Raw genomic sequence first — 14593 nt, 5'->3', positions numbered from 1 at the left:
CACCCACAAAAGATCAAGGATGCTCAGTGCAGGATGGGGGGGTCACCCACCCGTGATCACAACAATTTAATCCTGTCTGCCAGAGGGATTTTTTTTTTTTTTTTTTTTTTTTTTGGCATCAAGGGTCCAGACCTTCACTCCTCCAGGAAAGGACCCACAGGATATTTGAGCAAGCAAACAGCTTGCATCTATGCTCAGCCCTTAAATAAGCAGCCACCTCCTTCTCTTGCAGCTTTGCTGATGGAGCCCAGCTGGCCTCATCCTGCACCACCCCTTGCAAGAGCCACCCACACCTAATTTCAAATGCAAATGCCAAGCAAAACCCTGCCCCAGCAAAAAAAAAAAAAAAAAATTTAAAAAACCCCTCCCTGTGCCCATTTACACCCTCCCCATAAAGCTTGACAATACGTAATGGAACAGGAACTCAATAAACTTGTTTTCATGGGCATGAATGGAGACTTTTTCAAGGAACTTTAAATATTGGGGGTTTAAATATTTGTATAGGTGCACCGTGTGCTTGTATATGATACGGGGTAGAAGTGATGTGCGTGGAGGGAGGGGTTTTATTTAAATATAACCATGCCACGTGAATATATATATATATATGTATTTAGAGAGATGAATGTAATTGCGGTGATGGAGCCAGTCCGGGGATGCCCTCTGCTGGCATCCTCCCTGGGAAGGCTTTGGGACACCTTCTCCAAGAGGTGTCCCAACTTCTTCCAAGGTTTTTTGGGGGTTTTTTTTTGGAAAGACCTTGCAGGGAGGCACCAAAACCTGCTGTCCGTGGCATCACAAAGATGCTGGACCTCTTGGTGCACGGTGCAAGGATGCAAGAGAGCAGCTGGGCTGGTTTTGCTCGCTGGTCTCCCAATGGCAAACCCCTCAGAGGTGCCCAAAGCCACACACAGAAAGCGTGCAAGGTGGCAAGGCAAATGCATTCGGGTTTTTTTAGCTCATCCTTTGCTTCCTCCACATCTCCCAACCATGCAATTCCCAGCAAAACAGGGTTCTTGGCAGCAAATCCCTCCCGAGACTCCACCTGCCTGCAACGTCCCGCCGGTCGGAGGCAAGCCAGACCTTAAATTCCCTTCTCGCTTGCACTAAATGCTTGGGAAAATTCAATGTACACTTCACCCGGAGGACAAATCATCTCCCAGAGCATCAGCAACTTGCTTAAAAACTCCGGCGGTGCAACCGGGCTGCAAAAGGAGCATGAGAAGGGACTTGCATTTATTGCAGCAAATCTCCTGCCAGATGCACCAGCCGGTTTTTTGCTCCCTCGCTGCAGGCAGGGCATGCAAATGCTCCCGGCACCCGTTCCCACGCTGCACCCAAAACCACCCTCTCCCCGGGACGGGGTGATTTTCGCAGAGGGTCTTATTGCAAACCCCCTTTTCCAATTGCTACGGGTCCATCCCGAATCTCACCAGCCCCAGGAATACCCCAAATATCATTGGCCAGGGATGCAAACCCCATGGCCGGATCCAGGATTGGGGAAGGCGAAGCAAGGCCAAGGTTATCCAAGGTGAGTCGCTCCCCATCCCAGACGCCCTTGGGAATTAACAGGTAAGACCAGTTTTTTCCCTATCCCAGGAAAAACCAGTTTAACCCACGGCCTGATGCAACCTGCCGAGATCGCCTCGAAATCTTCCCATCCAGCCTGTAGAACCCAATGGGCTTTTTGGGGGAAAAAAATACATTTTTAGGGACAACTGGCCGGGTTCCAGCGCTGGCAGCATTTTAATTGCATTGTGTTGCTATCGGTACCGTGGAAAACCGTTAAATAAACCAAGTCCCACCCTGCACCTTGCTCCTGGAAGCGATACTTTAATTTTTCATTTTTACCAGAATTAGGGCAAAAAAAGCTGCAGAACAGTCCCCAAAATACCCCAAATTTTAAGGGAAAAATCTGCCGTTGATAGGGGCAAGCAGGTAAATGGGAGGGGAATTTGGCCCGGGCACTCGGGCTGCACGCCGAAACCCATCCCGGCAGCGAGGGGAATCATCACCGCCAAATTATTCCTCCTCAACAAAAGCCCTTTTAAAACCCCAGCGTTGCACTGGCTTTTTTTTTTTTTTTTTTGGGGGGGGGTGCTGCTGGTTTGAGACGGCGGTGCCGCTTTGCGTCCTTTCCCGGGGGAGCGCATCGCGCCGTATTTTTCTCCATCCAACCTTTGATCTCCCAAATCCAGCCGGAGCAGCGGCGGGACGGGCCGTCCCAGTGCTGAGATGCTTCGTGGATGATTCAGTAAGTAATATACTAATTTTTTATCCTGTTTAAACCACCGAGGAGGTTCTTTTTCTTAAATAACACCAGGGTTTTGCCAGCGGTTCGGCGTTTCGTGGTGGTTTTTGCAAATGGTGCCCACTGAGCATCCCGTGAGCCCAGGTCCCCAAATTGCAAATGCATCACATATTGCAAACGCATCGCAAATTGCAAATACGTCGCATGTTGTAATTGCATCGCAAATTGTAAATCCATCCTGTCCCGGTGCGCCTGGACGGGACGGCGCAGGGACAGCAAAAATGAAGCTCCTAAGGAGGGTCAAGGCAAATGCGCACATCTTCCCCTCCTGCAAAATTTCTCCTTGCAATAAAGGGAATCGTCCCCTGGTAAAAAAACTCCGCAATAAGGAGAGTAAGCATGCCTTCCCTCCTGCAAAAATAAATCTCTTTTTTGGGGACAGAGTGTGTCTTCCCTCTGCAATTAAACTTGCTTTGCAAGAAGGGGAGCAGAACTTTGCTCCTGCAAAAATAAATCTCTTTTTTGGGGACAGAGTGTGTCTTCCCTCTGCAATTAAACTTGCTTTGCAAGAAGGGGAGCAGAACTTTGCTCCTGCAAAAATCTTGCTTTGCAGCAAAGGGAAGGAGAGCACCTTTCCAGTGCAAAAACTCTACGCGATGAAGGCAACACGTGCGCTTATTTCTTTTGAAAACCCACTTTGCAATAAAGGCAATACATGCATTTATTTCTTGGGGGAAAACCACTTTGCAATAAAGGTAATACATGCATTTATTTCTTGGGGGAAAACCACTTTACAATAAAGGTAATATATGCATTTATTTCTTGGGGGAAAACCACTTTGCAATAAAGGCAATACATACATTTATTTCTTGGGGGAAAACCCCCACCCCTTTGCAACAGGGGAGCGAGCGCATTTTGCTCTCGCAAAAAATAATTATCATTATTCTTTGCAAGAAGGTGGGCATTTTCCTTTGCAAAAACTTAAATCCCTTAGCAAGAAGGGGAGCGTGAGCATCACTGCTGCTGCAGAAGGGGAATCCCTTTGCTCTAATTCTTCGCTCTCACCCTCCCCGAGTCTTCCTGTCCTAAAGATGGAGCTGTGTGTGCCGAGCTGGACTTTTGCAGCCTCTTCCTCTGCAAAGCAGGCTGATTCTTTTTTTTTTTTTTTTTCCCTTTCCCTTTCCTGCCCATACATGTGTTTCTGTTTTGTATTGTAGCATTTGTTCTGGCGGCTCATATTTACATTTTAAGTGCATCTGGTGGGTGGGCGCTAAGGGAGGAAAGGGAAAAAAAAAAAAAAAAAGAAAAAAAAAATTACCTCCTTTTTTCTGCAACAGGAAACACCACCAAAAATATTGCAAAGGCCCCGAGTTGTTGCTTTCTTTATGCTGCACCCTTCGCCCTAAAATCAGGTTTGCAATTCGGGGAGGGGTGAGGGGGGGGGGGAGGCAGGGAATAGGGGGGGGGAGGAGGAGGAGGGGAAAGGGGATGGGGGGGGCTTAAAAAGCCTTAAAAAAAAAAAAAAAAAAAAAAAAAAGGAGAAGGCAGGCGGATCCACGTGGTTTAATGGGGCCAGACAGAGATCCCATTGTTCACCAGCAATAATAAAAGGGAAATTAAAAAAAAAAAAGGGGGGGGGCAGACGGAGGGAGAGGGATGGAGCCGGGGGGGGGGTTGCAAAAAAACCCCAGCCCCCTGGGCGGCTCGGGCTGCCCCCCCCCAAAATCATCCCCCCCAAGCAAAAAAAAAAAAAAAGCCCCCCCCTCCAAAAAAAACCCAAACAAGCAAATAAAAAAGGCCAGAGGCAGGAGGAGCACAAGCGGGGCCCCCCCGAGAGCAGGTGTGGGGGTGCGGGGGGGGGTTGGGGGGGGAGAAGGGAGGGGGGATCCCCTACCCCCCCCCCGGTGCACAGCTCCCCTCCACTGCCCTGGCGGGAGGAGGGGGGGGGCTTTTTGTCTCCGGGCTGTTTTCTTGCCTTGCAACCCCCCCCCGGGTTGTGAATTCCCCTTTGCAACCCCCCCTTAAAACCCCCTTTTACATCCCCCCCCGTTTGCACCCCCCCCACAACCCCCCCTTTGCAATTCGCCCCTTTCCAACCCCCCCTTTTCGCAATCCCCCCCTTTTCGCATTCCCCCCCCCTTTGCAACCCCACTTTTGGACCCCCCCCGCACATCGTCCCTTTGCACCCCCCCTTTTTGCAACCCCCCCTTTGCACCTCCCCTTTTGCAAATCTTCCCTTTTGCCCCCCCTTTGCACCCCCCGTTTTTGCAACCCTGCTTTTGCCCCCCCCTTTGCAAATCGTCCCTTTGCACCCCCCCTTTGCAAGCTGTCATTTTTGCCCCCCCTTTGCATCCCGTCCCTTTGCACCCCCCTTTTTGCAACCCCCCTTTGCACCCCCCTTTGCAAATCCTCCTTTTGCCCCCCCTTTGCACCCCCGTTTTTGCAACCCTGCTTTCCCCCCCTTTGCAAATCCTCCTTTTGCCCCCTTTGCACCCCCCCATTTTGCACCCCTGCTTTTAACCCCCCCATTTTGCACCCTTGCTTTTACCCCCCCATTTTGCATCTCTGCTTTTGCCCCCCCTTTGCAAATCCTCCTTTGCACCCCCATTTTGCACCCCTGCTTTTAACCCCCCCATTTTGCACCCTTGCTTTTACCCCCCCATTTTGCACCTCTGCTTTTGCCCCCCCTTTGCAAATCCTCCTTTGCACCCCCATTTTGCACCCCTGCTTTTAACCCCCCCATTTTGCACCCTTGCTTTTGACCCCCCATTTTGCACCCCTGCTTTTGCCCCCCCTTTGCAAATCCTCCTTTGCACCCCCCATTTTGCACCCCTGCTTTTAACCCCCCATTTTGCACCCCTGCTTTTGACCCCCCCATTTTGCACCCCTGCTTTTGCCCCCCCTTTGCAAATCCTCCTTTGCACCCCCCATTTTGCACCCCTGCTTTTAACCCCCCATTTTGCACCCCTGCTTTTGACCCCCCCATTTTGCACCCCTGCTTTTGCCCCCCCTTTGCAAATCCTCCTTTGCACCCCCCATTTTGCACCCCTGCTTTTAACCCCCCATTTTGCACCCCTGCTTTTGACCCCCCCATTTTGCACCCCTGCTTTTGCCCCCCCTTTGCAAATCCTCCTTTGCACCCCCCATTTTGCACCCCTGCTTTTAACCCCCCATTTTGCACCCCTGCTTTTGACCCCCCCATTTTGCACCCCTGCTTTTGCCCCCCCTTTGCAAATCCTCCTTTGCACCCCCCATTTTGCACCCCTGCTTTTAACCCCCCATTTTGCACCCCTGCTTTTGACCCCCCTTTTTGCACCCTTGCTTTTACCCCCCCTTTTTGCACCCCTGCTTTTGACCCCCCTTTTTGCACCCCTGCTTTTACCCCCCCATTTTGCACCCCTGCTTTTGCCCCCCCTTTGCAAATCCTCCTTTGCACCCCCCATTTTGCACCCCTGCTTTTAACCCCCCCATTTTGCACCCTTGCTTTTGACCCCCCTTTTTGCACCCTTGCTTTTAACCCCCCCATTTTGCACCCCTGCTTTTACCCCCCTCCTCAAACTTCCCCCAAGTCCACTCGGGGCCCCGTGTGTGCGCGCGTGTGATGACCCCCCCAAGACTTTTTTTTTGTGTGTGGTGTGTGTGCCCCCCCCCCCCCCCGCCGCCATCGTGGAGGGGGGGGTGGCGGCCGCCTGTGGGGCCGGGCGGGTGACGCCGGGGCCCGTCCCCGTCCCCGTCCCCGTCCCCAGCCGCCATGCCCCGGAGGAAAGCGGCGGGACCGCCCTGGGAAACGGGCCCGGGCAACGGGGCGACGGCGGCGGTGACGAGGAGGAGGAGGAGGAGGAAGAAGCAACCCGGCCCGGCGGCGACAGCAACGGCGGGAGGGAAGCGACGACCGCGGCCGGAGCTCGGCGGGGGGAGCAGCGGAGGAAGCAGCGAGGAAGAAACTCCCCCGGCCCGGCGGGCGAGGGACGGCAGCCCCGGGGGGAGGAGGCCCGGCAGGCCCGGGGGGGCCGGTGCTGCCGGCGGAGGAGGAGGAGGAGGAGGAGGAGCGGCGAGGGGCCAGAGCGTCGTGATCTGCGAGCCCGAGCACAGCAAGGAGCGCATCGTGAGCGGGGGGGGGGGCAGCACCCCCTTTTGCACACACAGCCCCTAATGCAACCCCCCCCTTGGCACCCCTCCTTTAATGCAGCCCCCCTTTGCACCCCCTAAGGCAACCACCCCCTTGGCACCCCCTAATGCAACCCCCCCCTTGGCACCCCTCCTTTAATGCACCCCCCCTTTGCACCCCCTAATGCAACCCCCCCCTTGGCACCCCTCCTTTAATGCACCCCCCCTTTGCACCCCCTAATGCAACCCCCCCCTTGGCACCCCTCCTTTAATGCACCCCCCCTTTGCACCCCCCCTTTGCACCCCCTAATGCACCCCCCCCCTTGGCACCCCTCCTTTAATGCACCCACCCTTTGCACCCCCCCTTTGCACCCCCTAATGCAACCCCCCCCTTGGCACCCCTCCTTTAATGCACCCACCCTTTGCACCCCCCCTTTGCACCCCCTAATGCAACCCCCCCCTTGGCACCCCTCCTTTAATGCACCCCCCCTTTGCACCCCCCCTTTGCACCCCCTAATGCAACCCCCCCCTTGGCACCCCTCCTTTAATGCACCCACCCTTTGCACCCCCTAAGGCACCCCCCCCTTGGCACCCCCTAATGCAACCCCCCCCTTGGCACCCCTCCTTTAATGCACCCCCCCTTTGCACCCCCCCGTTGCATCGCCGCGCTGCACCCCCCCATCCTACCCCTCATTGTACCCCCTTATTGCACTTCCCTAATGCACCCCATTTTTTTCTTCGTTGCACCCCTTTGTTACCCCCCAATGCACCCCAATAACGCAGCGCTTCATCGCAACCCCCCCCCAATGCACCCCCCCCTTAGCGCACCCCCTCGTTGCATGCCCCCGGGTACCCCCAAATTGACCCCCCAAAAGTCGCACCCCCTTTATTGCACCCCATAATTGTGCTCCCACGCTGCCCCCCCTTATTGAGCCACTTCATTGCACAAGTGGGGAGCCCCTCCCCAACCTCCCCCCCCCTTTGCATCGCTCCCCTTTTCCCCCCTTTTTTGGGGGGCAAAAAGAATCCGGCAGCACCCCTCATCCCTCCTGCCCCCCCTTATCAGACCCCCCCGACTTCTTAAAAGCTCCAACACATTTTGGGGGGGCCAAAAGCAACCCCCCCCCCCCCAAGTTTCCAACCTTTTTTTGATTTGCAAGGGGATGCTGAAAACGAGGGGAGCGCTTGGCTTTGGGTCCCGGGGGGGGCACGGGGCAGCAGGTGCTTTAATGGGGTCATATCGCAAAATGTCCCCCCCGTGGCCCCGATGTCTACCATGTCCCAGATGTCCCCAATGTCCCCCACATCCCCCATCTCCCCCACATCCTTCATGTCCCCTGTGTCCCCCATGTCCCCCTGCTTCCCCAATGTCCTCCATGTCCCCATGTCCCCCCACGTCCCCAATGTCCCCTGTGTCCCCCACATCCCCAACGTCCTCCCTGTCCCCCCACGTCCCCAGTGTCCCCCACATCCCCAACATCCTCCCTGTCCCCCCATGTCCCCCGTGTCCCCTGTGTCCCCCACATCCCCAATGTCCCCTGTGTCCCCCACATCCCCAGCGTCCTCCCTGTCCCCCCACGTCCTCAGTGTCCCCAATGTCCCCCCACATCCCTGAAGTCCCCATGTCCCCCACGTCCCCAATGTCCTCCCTGTCCCTCCACGTCCCCGATGTCCCTCCACGTCCCCGATGTCCCCTGTGTCCCCATGTCCCCCCAGTGTCCCCATGTCCCCCCACGTCCCCAATGTCCCCTGTGTCCCCCACATCCCCAACGTCCTCCCTGTCCCCCCACGTCCTCAGTGTCCCCAATGTCCCCCCACGTCCCTGAAGTCCCCATGTCCCCCACGTCCCCAATGTCCCCTGTGTCCCCCACGTCCCCAATGTCCTCCCTGTCCCCCCACGTCCCCGATGTCCCTCCACGTCCCTGATGTCCCCTGTGTCCCCCACATCCCCAACATCCTCCCTGTCCCCCCATGTCCCCCCAGTGTCCCCATGTCCCCCCAGTGTCCCCATGTCCCCCCACGTCCCCGATGTCCCTCCACATCCCCGATGTCCCCTGTGTCCCCCACATCCCCAACGTCCTCCCTGTCCCCCCACATCCTCAGTGTCCCCGATGTCCCCCCACGTCCCCAATGTCCTCCCTGTCCCTCCACGTCCCCGATGTCCCTCCACGTCCCCATGTCCCCCCAGTGTCCCCATGTCCCCCCACGTCCCCGATGTCCCTCCACATCCCCGATGTCCCCTGTGTCCCCCACATCCCCAACGTCCTCCCTGTCCCCCCACGTCCTCAGTGTCCCCGATGTCCCTCCACGTCCCCAATGTCCTCCCTGTCCCTCCACGTCCCCGATGTCCCTCCACGTCCCCATGTCCCCCCTGTGTCCCCATGTCCCCCCAGTGTCCCCATGTTCCCCCACGTCCCCGATGTCCCTCCACATCCCCGATGTCCCCTGTGTCCCCCACATCCCCAACGTCCTCCCTGTCCCCCCACGTCCTCAGTGTCCCCGATGTCCCCCCACGTCCCTGAAGTCCCCATGTCCCCCACGTCCCCAATGTCCCCTGTGTCCCCCACGTCCCCAATGTCCTCCCTGTCCCCCCACGTCCCCAGTGTCCCCGATGTCCCCCCACGTCCCCAGGTCACTGATGGTTTCCCGGTTCCTTGCAGAAACTGGAGGGCTCCAAGTGCCGGGGGCAGCTCCTCATCTTCGGAGCCACCAACTGGGACTTGATCGGCCGCAAAGAAGTGCCTAAGCAGCAAGGTGAGGGGGGCTGGGGCTCCTGCAAAGCAAAATATGCTGCTTTTTTATGCATTTATACGTTAATTAATTTGTTTCGGCTTATTTTTATGCATTTATATTTTTTTTTTTTAATTAATATTTTGGGGTTTTTTTTAAACCAGTTGCATGTTGTAATCTGGGATGCGGGGTGCGCTGGGTATCCTGCAAAGCAAACTAAACGCATTGCTTATTTTTTATGCCTTTATATTTAATTCATTTTTTCTGCTTATTTTTATGCATAAATATTTAACTAATTTTTAATGAATTAATATTTTTGGAGGGGGTTTTTTTACACTTGCGTAGCATAATCTGGGCCAGACCTTGGAGTGCGCTGGATCTCCTGCAAAGCAAAATAAACGCGCTGCTTACTTTTTATGCATTTATATTTAATTTTTTTTCTGCTTATTTTCTGCGCCTTTATATTTAATTAAAATTTTTTATTAATTAATTTTTAAAATTTTTTTTTTAAATACAGTTGCATATCGTAATCTGGGCCAGAACTTGTGGGGGCCGCACAGGTACGGATGTCTCTCAGGTATTCAGGTGCGGAGCGTGGTTTCGGGACCCTGCGCTGCTCACAGCCTGCTCATCACCGCCGAGGGCAAGCTCTGGAGCTGGGGTGAGCGGTTTGGGGGAGGTACCCCCTCAAAAAAAAAAAAAAAAAAAGATCATGCCGCCATGCCAGGAGGTTTCGTCCTCCTGTTTTGCTGCGAAAAATCACAATTTTTGGCTAGGTCGCAATGAAAAAGGGCAATTGGGCCACGGGGACACGAAGCGGGTGGAAGCCCCGAAGCTCATCGAGGTGCTGGGGGGCGAAGCCATCGTGCTGGCAGCCTGCGGCCGTAACCACACTCTGGCACTTACAGGTATTGAGGGAGGGGAAAAAAACTCAAAATGGGCTGAAATCGGCCCATTTTGCCCCAAAAACGCCTTTTCTTTTTTTTTATTTTGATGTTGCAGAAAGCGGCTCGGTGTTCGCCTTCGGGGAGAATAAAATGGGGCAGCTGGGGCTGGGGAACCAGACGGACGCCGTGCCCAGCCCTACGCAGGTATCGCCATTCCCCTCCTGGGGTTTGGGTGCAAAACTGGCAGATATGGGGTTTTTTTTCTCATTGAAAAAAATTCCTAGAAGAGCTCAAACCCTTTAGGATGCAAGGACATCCCTCTTGGGGAGGGAGTCATTTCTGGCTGTGGTGGGAAAATAAATGGCAAGAGTTTAAAATAAAATGCAAGAATTTAAAATAAACGGCAAGAATGTCAAATAAAACCCAGGATTTGGGGATTTCCCCAGGGAAATTCAGCTTTTTGCCTTTTTTCTCGAGTTTTTGGTGGGGGCTTTTTTTTCAACCCCTTTTTCTGCTTCTCCTGCAGATCATGTACAACGGGCAGCCCATCACCAAACTGGCTTGCGGGGCCGAATTCAGCATGATCATGGATTGCAAAGGAAACCTCTACTCCTTCGGGTGCCCTGAGTACGGGCAGCTGGGTACGGTGCTGTTTTGGGGCGCTTTGCTAAAATTTTGCGCTATTGTGGGGTTGGGGAAAAAAACCCCGCCCTGCCTCAGTTTCCCCATCTGGGCAACTGAAGCATCGCTTGACCTCCAGCAAAAAGAGGGGGGTGGGAGCTGCAAATAACAAGGGGGTTGCAAGAGGAGAGGGGGTTTCTGCAGCTGGCTTGGAAATAATGGGGCGCAGGGAGGGGGGACACCCCGTTTTCATCCCGGCGCTTGTCGGCAGGGCATAATTCGGATGGGAAATTCATCGCCCGGGCGCAGCGGATAGAGTACGACTGCGAGCTGGTGCCGCGCCGTGTGGCCATCTTCATCGAGAAGACCAAAGATGGGCAGATCCTGCCCGTCCCCAACGTGGTGGTGCGGGACGTGGCGTGCGGGGCCAACCACACGGTACGCGTGAATATTTGCGGCACGCGTTAATTGCGAAAGATTTGCAGCATGCGTTTGAGGGGAAGCCTTTGCAGGAGCGTGTAAGGCTAAATGTTTGCAGGGTGTACGTAAGGATAAACGTTTGCAGGGCGCATTTAAGGCTAGAGAGTTTTAGCATGCGTTTTAGGATAAATGCAGCATGCACGTAAGGATAAAGTTTTGCAGCATGCACATAAGGAGAAATACTTGCAGTGTGCATTTAAGGATAGAGGTTTGCAGCGTGCATTTGAGGATCATGATTTGCAGTGTGCATATAAGGATAAGTATTTGTAGTATACATTTAAGGATAAAGTTTTGCCCTATGCACGTTAAGGATGAAGATTTGCAGCATGCCTTTAAGGATTGAAATTTGCAGCGTGTGTATAAAGATAAAGATTTGCAGCATGCACTTAAGGGTCGAGATTTGCAGCATGCATTTAAGGATAAAGTTTTGCAGCATGCATATAAGCAGAGAGGTTTGCAGTGTGCATTTATGGATAGAGATTTGCGTTGTGCATATAAGGATAAATACCTGCAGCGTGCGCTTTAGGATAGAGATTTGCAGCGTGCATATCAGGATAAATATTTGCAGTGTGCGTTTAAGGATGAATACATGCAGCGTGCATTTAAGGCTAAAGATTGGCGGAGTGCATTTAAGGACAGAGGTTTGCAGAGTGCATTTAAGGATAAATATTTGCAGGGTGCATTTAAGGACAGAAATTTGCAGAGTGCATTTAAGGATAAATAATTGCAGCGCGCATTTAGCATTTGCAATACTCGCTGCAATCGCTGCTGTTTATTGTGGCTGCGGCAGTTTTCCCTGCGCTGAACTGGTCAGGTCTCAGCTGCTCATGGTGTCGGGGGATATTTCTCCATTCCCAGCTCGTCCTGGACTCGCAGAAGCGCGTTTTCTCCTGGGGATTTGGGGGCTACGGGCGGCTGGGCCATGCCGAGCAGAAGGACGAGATGGTGCCGCGGCTGGTCAAGCTCTTCGACTTCCCGGGGCGCGGGGCGGCGCAGATCTACGCCGGCTACACGTGCTCCTTCGCCGTCAGCGAGACAGGTCGGGATTTGGGCGTTTTAAAGCAAAATCCGTCGTTATTTGGAGCGGTTTGGGGGATGCTCAGGGCATGCCGTAGTTTGACGGGCAATGTCGGGGCTTTGCAGGCGGCTTGTTTTTTTGGGGTGCCACCAACACCTCCCGGGAGTCCACCATGTACCCCAAAGCCGTGCAGGACCTCTGCGGCTGGAAAATCCGCAGCCTAGCCTGTGGGTAAGTCCAAGGACCTCTCCCCCCAGAAACCCCACCCTAATTTCTTGGGGTTTTGGGGTGCAGCCTCCTGCGGGGCAGCTCGGTGGGGGGGGCACAGGGTCACCCTGCCTTGCACCCCGCTGCAGGAAGAGCAGCATCATCGTGGCGGCAGATGAGAGCACCATCAGCTGGGGTCCCTCGCCCACCTTCGGGGAACTGGTAAGAAGGATTTACTGGGGACCCCCAACCCCTTGACGCCCCAAAACCTCCCCCCCAGCTGCTAGCGGGAGGGACCGGCTGCTTCCCACCCCCTCCACTGATTTTCCCCCCTCTCCATGGGATGCACTCGGCAGGGCTACGGGGACCACAAGCCCAAATCCTCGACAGCCGCCCAAGAGGTGAAGACCCTAGATGGGATCTACACGGAGCAGGTGAATGGGGGACCCCACCAGAGGATGCTGGAGGGAGGGCACGTGGACACCCACCCCCCCCGCCTTAAATAAATACAGCAGCTGAGGCTGTACACAACTCATCACACCCATGGGGTGCTGGAGGGAGGGCGTGTGGGGGCCCCCCCCTTAAATAAATGCAGTGGCTGAGGCTGTATACAACTCATCACACCCCATGGGATGCTCAAACACAGTCCCGGATAAAAGTAGGTGGGGGAAAAAGCAGAAGGGAACAAGGCGCGTGGGCCCGTGCCTCAGTTTCCCCACTTTGCCCTCATCCCAGGTGGCCATGGGCTATGCCCACTCGCTGGTGATCGCCCGCGACGAGACCGACACCGAAAAAGAGAAGCTCCGCAAGCTGCCCGAATACAACCCCCGCACCATCTGAGGGGCTCCCACCCAAACTGGGACCTGGGATACCCCCCCCAAAAACCCCGCTTTTCCAAGCCAGCCGCGGTTTTAACTACCTGTTCTCCCATTTCCAAAGCCTTGGGAGTTTTTATTCCCCCCCCTCCCCTGGCTTTTTGAGTTCCCGACCGTAGCAGGATCTTTTGGCACATCCAGGCTTATTTGGGGGGGGGGGTGTATTTTTTTAATTATTTTAATTTTATTTGTATTTTTCTGCATCACTTTTTATTATTTCCCCTTTTCCCAGCCGCAAATAACCCCAGCCATGGGCTTGGGGTAAAATTGGGGACCTGAAGAGTAGCTGCAAAACACCTCTTTTTCCCCGATATCCAATTTTTTGGCATTTTTCCCAAATACCCCCCACTTTGGGTGCTATAATTTTGGGGGGGTTCCCCCCTCCTCCAGCATCCCTTTTCCCGGAGGGATTCAGGATATGGATGTCATCCCACATTCCCCAAGGGCCAAACCTATCCCCAGCATCATTTTGGGGTTCCCCTCCCTGCTATCGCAGCCCTCGCCCACCCCAGGGCGATCTCAGGTATGAAGAGGGGAGCCCTAAAGCATCGCGTAAGCTTTTTCTTGGAATTCTTCTTAATCTGTTTTAGTTACTATTAATTATTTCCACCTGGTATCAGCCCAAAGTCCCTCCTACAACGCTGTGCACTGTGCTGGAGAAACGAGGTGCCTTTTCGAGCAGAGCCCAGCTCTGCCTCCACGCAACCCAAGGGTGATTTTTTTAATTTTTATTTTGGAATTTGGAGGGTTTATTTTGAATTATTTTTTATTCTTTTTTTTAAAGTCCTTTCCGCTCTCCCCAACGGGTCGCGCTGGGTGCTCGGGGGCGGCGTTCGCACCCATTCGGGGAGTTTTGCAGTAAAAAAAGGGGGGGGGGGAGTTCATTTGCTTTGGGGTTGGGGGTTATTTTGGGGGTTTTTGGGGGTGTGTTAGAGATAAAATATCCAGGACAGGGAGAGCAGCTGGGCGGAAAAGTCAAATATTCCGCTTTTTTAGCAATATTAGGTTTTTTGGGGTTGTGGCACAAGTGGGTGCCGCGGCCCCAGTTAAACAGGGGGTGGAGAAATCACCAAAACCCCACTTTTACCTGCCCCAAAAGCATCATTTTGGTTCATCCTGCCCACCAGCAAAATAATTTGTAGCCTGATTAAACTTCTCCCCCCTCGGCCGCCCTGTTCCGGCCACGGGCGAGCGAAGGAGGAGGCTCAAGGAAAAAAAGAATCCTGAACCACGAGGATCTCAGAACAACTCGTCCTTTAGCAGAGGGTCCTGGGTTAGTGCTGTAATTGTCTTCTTCATGGTTTTTTTTTTATATTTCTTGGAGTAAATGTTTAAATAAACGACGTCATTGTGTACACCCCTCGCTCCGCTCGCTTTATCCACCCCTATTTTATTTCTTTTTAATTTAAATTTAATTAAT

General features: G+C 53.9%; 1 protein-coding gene across 2 annotated transcripts; it reads left to right on the top strand.

Moving 5' to 3' along the window:
- The first annotated feature begins 2030 nt into the window (after positions 1 to 2030).
- Positions 2031 to 14530, top strand: RCC2 (regulator of chromosome condensation 2). 2 transcript variants are annotated; one of them, XM_069782357.1, is made up of 14 exons: positions 2031 to 2251; positions 3586 to 3660; positions 5995 to 6353; positions 9016 to 9109; positions 9603 to 9746; positions 9862 to 9993; positions 10088 to 10176; positions 10499 to 10613; positions 10865 to 11031; positions 11932 to 12112; positions 12217 to 12322; positions 12448 to 12520; positions 12655 to 12732; positions 13034 to 14530. In XM_069782357.1, exons 3-14 carry the CDS (start codon positions 6000 to 6002, stop codon positions 13136 to 13138), a joined length of 1638 nt encoding a protein of 545 aa, XP_069638458.1. In that variant the 5' UTR covers positions 2031 to 2251; positions 3586 to 3660; positions 5995 to 5999; the 3' UTR covers positions 13139 to 14530. The 2 variants fall into 2 exon arrangements, with proteins under 2 accessions (XP_069638458.1, XP_069638460.1); XM_069782359.1 differs by lacking the exon at positions 2031 to 2251 and adding an exon at positions 3489 to 3507.
- Positions 14531 to 14593: the final 63 nt, after the last annotated feature.

The sequence above is a fragment of the Haliaeetus albicilla genome, chromosome 4 (genome assembly GCF_947461875.1).
Source record: "Haliaeetus albicilla chromosome 4, bHalAlb1.1, whole genome shotgun sequence".
Lineage (NCBI taxonomy): Eukaryota > Metazoa > Chordata > Aves > Accipitriformes > Accipitridae > Haliaeetus > Haliaeetus albicilla.
Note: the sequence above shows the minus strand (reverse complement) of the source record. Positions and strands in the feature narration are given on the sequence as shown.